The sequence below is a fragment of the Aedes albopictus genome, chromosome 1 (assembly GCF_035046485.1).
Source record: "Aedes albopictus strain Foshan chromosome 1, AalbF5, whole genome shotgun sequence".
NCBI classification, from domain to species: Eukaryota; Metazoa; Arthropoda; class Insecta; order Diptera; family Culicidae; genus Aedes; species Aedes albopictus.
Genome location: NC_085136.1, coordinates 35,370,531 through 35,374,918, shown reverse-complemented (window position 1 = coordinate 35,374,918; position 4,388 = coordinate 35,370,531). Strand labels below are relative to the sequence as shown.

Below are 4,388 nucleotides of genomic sequence, written 5' to 3'. Positions count from 1 at the left end.
TTGTAGCTGGTACACTGTATGGTGCAGGAATGGTTCTCACCAAACACCCTATGGTTAGTTTTTATCCGGGAAAGTGCCAAACTACTGTCACGCATACGCAAACGGATGCATTGTGTGGGGCACTTAACACACTCCGGTGTACTAATGTCGTTTTCGTTTTTGCGGAGGTGCTACACCGCTTCGTGCTACACTTTTTGCAGAATAAACGAACATTTTCGGTGCAGTTGCATTGGTGTGCGTGTATAAACACCAACATATTGACAACTTTGCAAACGCTGATTGGTGGACACGGTGTGCACCAGCTACATTCCCGATTTTTTGAGTGCTACACTATCATGCGCGGTGCAGAAAAAGTGTTGCACCGGTGTAGCACGAAAATCAAAAACGAACATTTTCGATACAAAAGTGCTACACCGGTGTAGCTCCACCGCAAAAACGAAAACGACATAAATAACAAGGTTGCGACCATTTATTTGCAAAGATTTACATTCATTTGCTATTATCTCAGTTCAGAAGCATGCTATCGAAAAACAATGTATGGATGAATTTAACCTTGTAGTTTTATCTGAAAGTTTGCCGAATAACATTGGGGTCGCAAACGTATACCAAAGTCGTGAGCGAGCTGTGAAGACAACTCTCCACGCGGTGAATGTCATTCACGCTGTGGAAAGTTGCCTTCACAGCTCGCTCACGACTTAACTTTGGAATGCGTGTGCGACCCCAATGTTATTCGGCAAACTTTCAGATGAAACTACAAGGTTAAATTCATCCATACATTGTTTTTCGATAGCATGCTTCTGAACTGAGATAATAGCAAATGAATGTAAATATTTGCAAATGAATGGTCGCACCCTCGATATTGATATTAACACTCACGGGCTTGGGCGTGTCAAATTTTCATTCATGAAATGAGCGATCAGCTGATCCGAAACGTCTCGTAAAATGGCTCATTTTCCGTGTTCTCGTTAGAAAGCTCAAATTGTTCGACCAATATGTCCGATGCCCCAAATCAAAATCTAAACTTCAGCCTCGGTTACACTGCAGTTCGTCTACGCAACGCAACCGATACCGAGCCGAGCAAAAACCACTAAAAAAAAACTTGTGATTGGTGTTCTTTTGCTGTTTCTTCGAGTGAAATTAGCATTTTGTGGCACTTTGAAATATCTCTCAATATTTCGTAAAGGTAAGCGCTTCTGTTTTTTAATGTAAATGCGGAAAAGGTTGAAAAAATTAGGATTTTAAAACAATCAACCCAGGCCTTGCTGCTTTGCAGTTCTTTTCCTAAGCGCTTAGGGTAGTGTGGGGCTCCATCACTGCCTTCACAGTTATTCATAATATGTATGATATTATATTTTATTATATTATATATTATATATTTTTTCAACAGTTCCCCTCAGTCATGCCACCGAAACGCAAAGCAGCAGTTCCGAAGGAAAACGTTCCCCCGAAGCGCGGTAAGAACCAAGCGAAGGAATCCCCAAAACCCATCGACGAAAAGGTCAACAAACTCGTGGAGGTTCCAGATCCCGTAGAGGACGGCACCGCCGCCCCCTCCAAGGTTGATGTCCCGTCGCCGTCGGTCGTCAGCAGCGCAGCAAGTGCGACGAAACTGTCGGATAGTCTGTTGGAAAGCTTCGATAAACATCCCCCGGGGAAGCTGCTGATCGCCGGAATGGTCGCTTGGGAACTGACGGGCGGAAACAAGACGAAAGCGGCGGCGACCAATGCAAGACCAAATCTGTTAAGCTTCAACCGGTTCACAGCGGAAACGGTGAGCTATCGGTGCCAGGGAATAATTGGCGTTTTGGAGCCGTAATTAATTAACTAATTTTGTTTTTGTATTTCTAGTATCGATCGGCTGTAAGTGGATGTTGCTCGGCACACTCGGTGCTGATAACCTTGGATAGAAAAGCGCTAGCGTTTGGTAAGTTTTGTTTACTATTGCCTTAATATACAGCAAAACATCGAGATAAACGGGTAATTCAAGTGAGGAACGAACATTATCGAATGCTTTTTTTGTTTGCAGGACGCAATCAACACGGCCAGCTTGGTCAATCCGATTTGAGGATATTCGAGAAGCCCACACCAGTAAATGGGCTGAAAAACGTCAATGTTGTTCAAGCCGCATGCGGAAGGAATCATACCTTGTTCCTCACCGACCAGGGCATCGTGTACGCTTGTGGTGACAACCGGAACGGCCAATGCGGTGTTGGAAACACAAACTCGCCAATAGTGAAAGCGACCCGATTGAAGTACACCGGCCCACCCATCGTGAAGGTGGCATGCGGGGCCGAATTTTCCATGCTATTGGACGTCAATGGGGACTTGCACTCGTTCGGAATGCCCGAGTACGGCCAGCTGGGGCACAATACGGACGGAAAGTATTTTATCACGGCCAATCGGTTGACGTTCCACTACGAGATGTCTCCCAAGAGGCTGGAGACGTTCGTGGACAAGACCAGCGAAGGCCGCATCGTACCTATGGAGAACGTTAAAATTGTGGACTTTGCCTGCGGCAATAACCATACGGTATGTGTTGATTGTTGTGGCCTTTCTCTATGTAGGGTAGCGACCGGTATTTTGGGCACTCTTCACTATAACTCAGTCAATTCCAAACCAATTGACTCGAAATTTTGTACACGACTAGATACTATACGTATATCATCGCGTTCCAAAAATTGTGTCTATTGGTTTATAATTGGCTGAGTTATAGCAGAAAAGTGCCTAAAATAGGACCCCTGCCGAGATGGTTCCACTTCCCTAGATGAAATTCTCTCTATTTGCAGGTTGCAATCGATTCGAAAAATCGAGCATTCGCCTGGGGGTTTGGAGGATATGGTCGGCTTGGACATGCCGTGCCACAAGATGAATGGGTTCCTAGGTAAAGAACTATGTAAACGGATTTACATATATGTAGAGCAAATTATTGCTAACCTCTTTCGATCCCACTCTCTTCCTATCAGATTTATTAAACGGTTATTTGACTTAACTCAAACAACCTATTTATGAAGAAGAAACAATGTCAAATAATGCTATGCTACATAGGTTCCCCGCTTTCCCCCTTAGACTCAACAAATATTTCGACACCCAGAAGCGCAAGGTGCTGCGTGTGTTCTGCGGATCGACCTTCAGTCTTGCCACGACCGACATCGGCTGTCTTCACCTGTTCGGACGGAACAACGTGAATGGCGAAGCCAGCATGTATCCCCGACCGGTGCAGGACTTTACCGGTTGGGACATCACCACCATTGGCGCCGGATACTCGTCGATTTTGATTTCGGGCGAGGATTCTCTGGTTGCCTGGGGAGCCTCTCCAACGTATGGTGAACTGGTAAGTCCATTCCGTCAGACGGAGATGAATTCTCAGATTGGAAACCATTCCGTTCCTTTTCAGGGCCTGGGTGACGCGGTGAAGTCGTCTTCCAAACCGAAACTGGTGCCCGGTATGGAAGGTATGAAAATACCGCACGTATCGTTAGGACAATCGCACTCTCTGTTGCTCGTGGATGTGGAACACGAGGCTACCAAGCAAATGTACGAAGAACTGCCCGAATTCATCGTTGATTGATCGAATACTAGGTACCTATGCTGATGGCAGGTATGTCTTTCTGTGACTTAAGTTGTTTTGAAGTTTAATATTGTTCGTATCGTTTTCCAACGATTGTTCTTGTTTGATGTTTTAAACTTGAAACAGTCAGTTTGTGCTAATAATAGACCTGTCTGGTCTTGTCATTGAATTACCTTATTTTACTTGACCTGACAACCTTTCGTTCTATGTTAAAACTGTTACCTGATGCGAAGGATAGAATATACGGATGAGTTGATAAAACAGCTTTGCAAATTGCAACATGACAACATCTCAGATAAATCAAACCATTACCGAGTTTCTTGCTCTAGGATCAACTTACCTTACCGATCAGGCTAAGGCCGGGGTGGCCTCTGCTGTACATAGTAGCCGTCTCCATTCCACTCGGTCCATGGCTGTTTGTCTCCAGTTCCGCACTCTGCGTAGGGTCCGGTCCGCAGTGATGGAGTATGACGAAGCAACTCGGTAGCAGAGACCAATCATAGTAGCCTAAGATTTTTATTCGCAGTGCAGTGATTCGCAATTCCATGTTCCAAGTTTCCAATCGTAGTCCTTGTTTCGTCGCGTGGGTCTTTGCGATTGTATCGAGTCGTATTTTCTCCTATGTTTTTCGCAATGGGAATTTTTACGGGTGGCTTATTGGGCCTACGCCAACACTCCTGTTTCGCCGGAGGGCCATCGTGCCAGTTCTGTTTAACGTCCCAACCAACACTGGGACGACCACGCTAATGGGGCTACCCCCTTGGATCCAGCTGGTCGTGGTGCAGTGTTTCTTGCTCAGTCGCTAGATGCCAGAACAGAC

The 4,388-nt window shown here is 45.6% G+C and overlaps 1 protein-coding gene across 1 annotated transcript; it reads left to right on the top strand.

Moving 5' to 3' along the window:
- Positions 1-1,051: 1,051 nt before the first annotated feature.
- LOC109428509 (protein RCC2) lies at positions 1,052-3,812 on the top strand. Its single transcript, XM_029854926.2, has 7 exons — positions 1,052-1,183; positions 1,388-1,771; positions 1,849-1,924; positions 2,027-2,529; positions 2,787-2,881; positions 3,067-3,331; positions 3,395-3,812. The coding sequence occupies exons 2-7, from the start codon at positions 1,400-1,402 to the stop codon at positions 3,566-3,568; spliced, it is 1,485 nt and encodes a 494-aa protein (XP_029710786.2). The 5' UTR covers positions 1,052-1,183; positions 1,388-1,399; the 3' UTR covers positions 3,569-3,812.
- Positions 3,813-4,388: the final 576 nt, after the last annotated feature.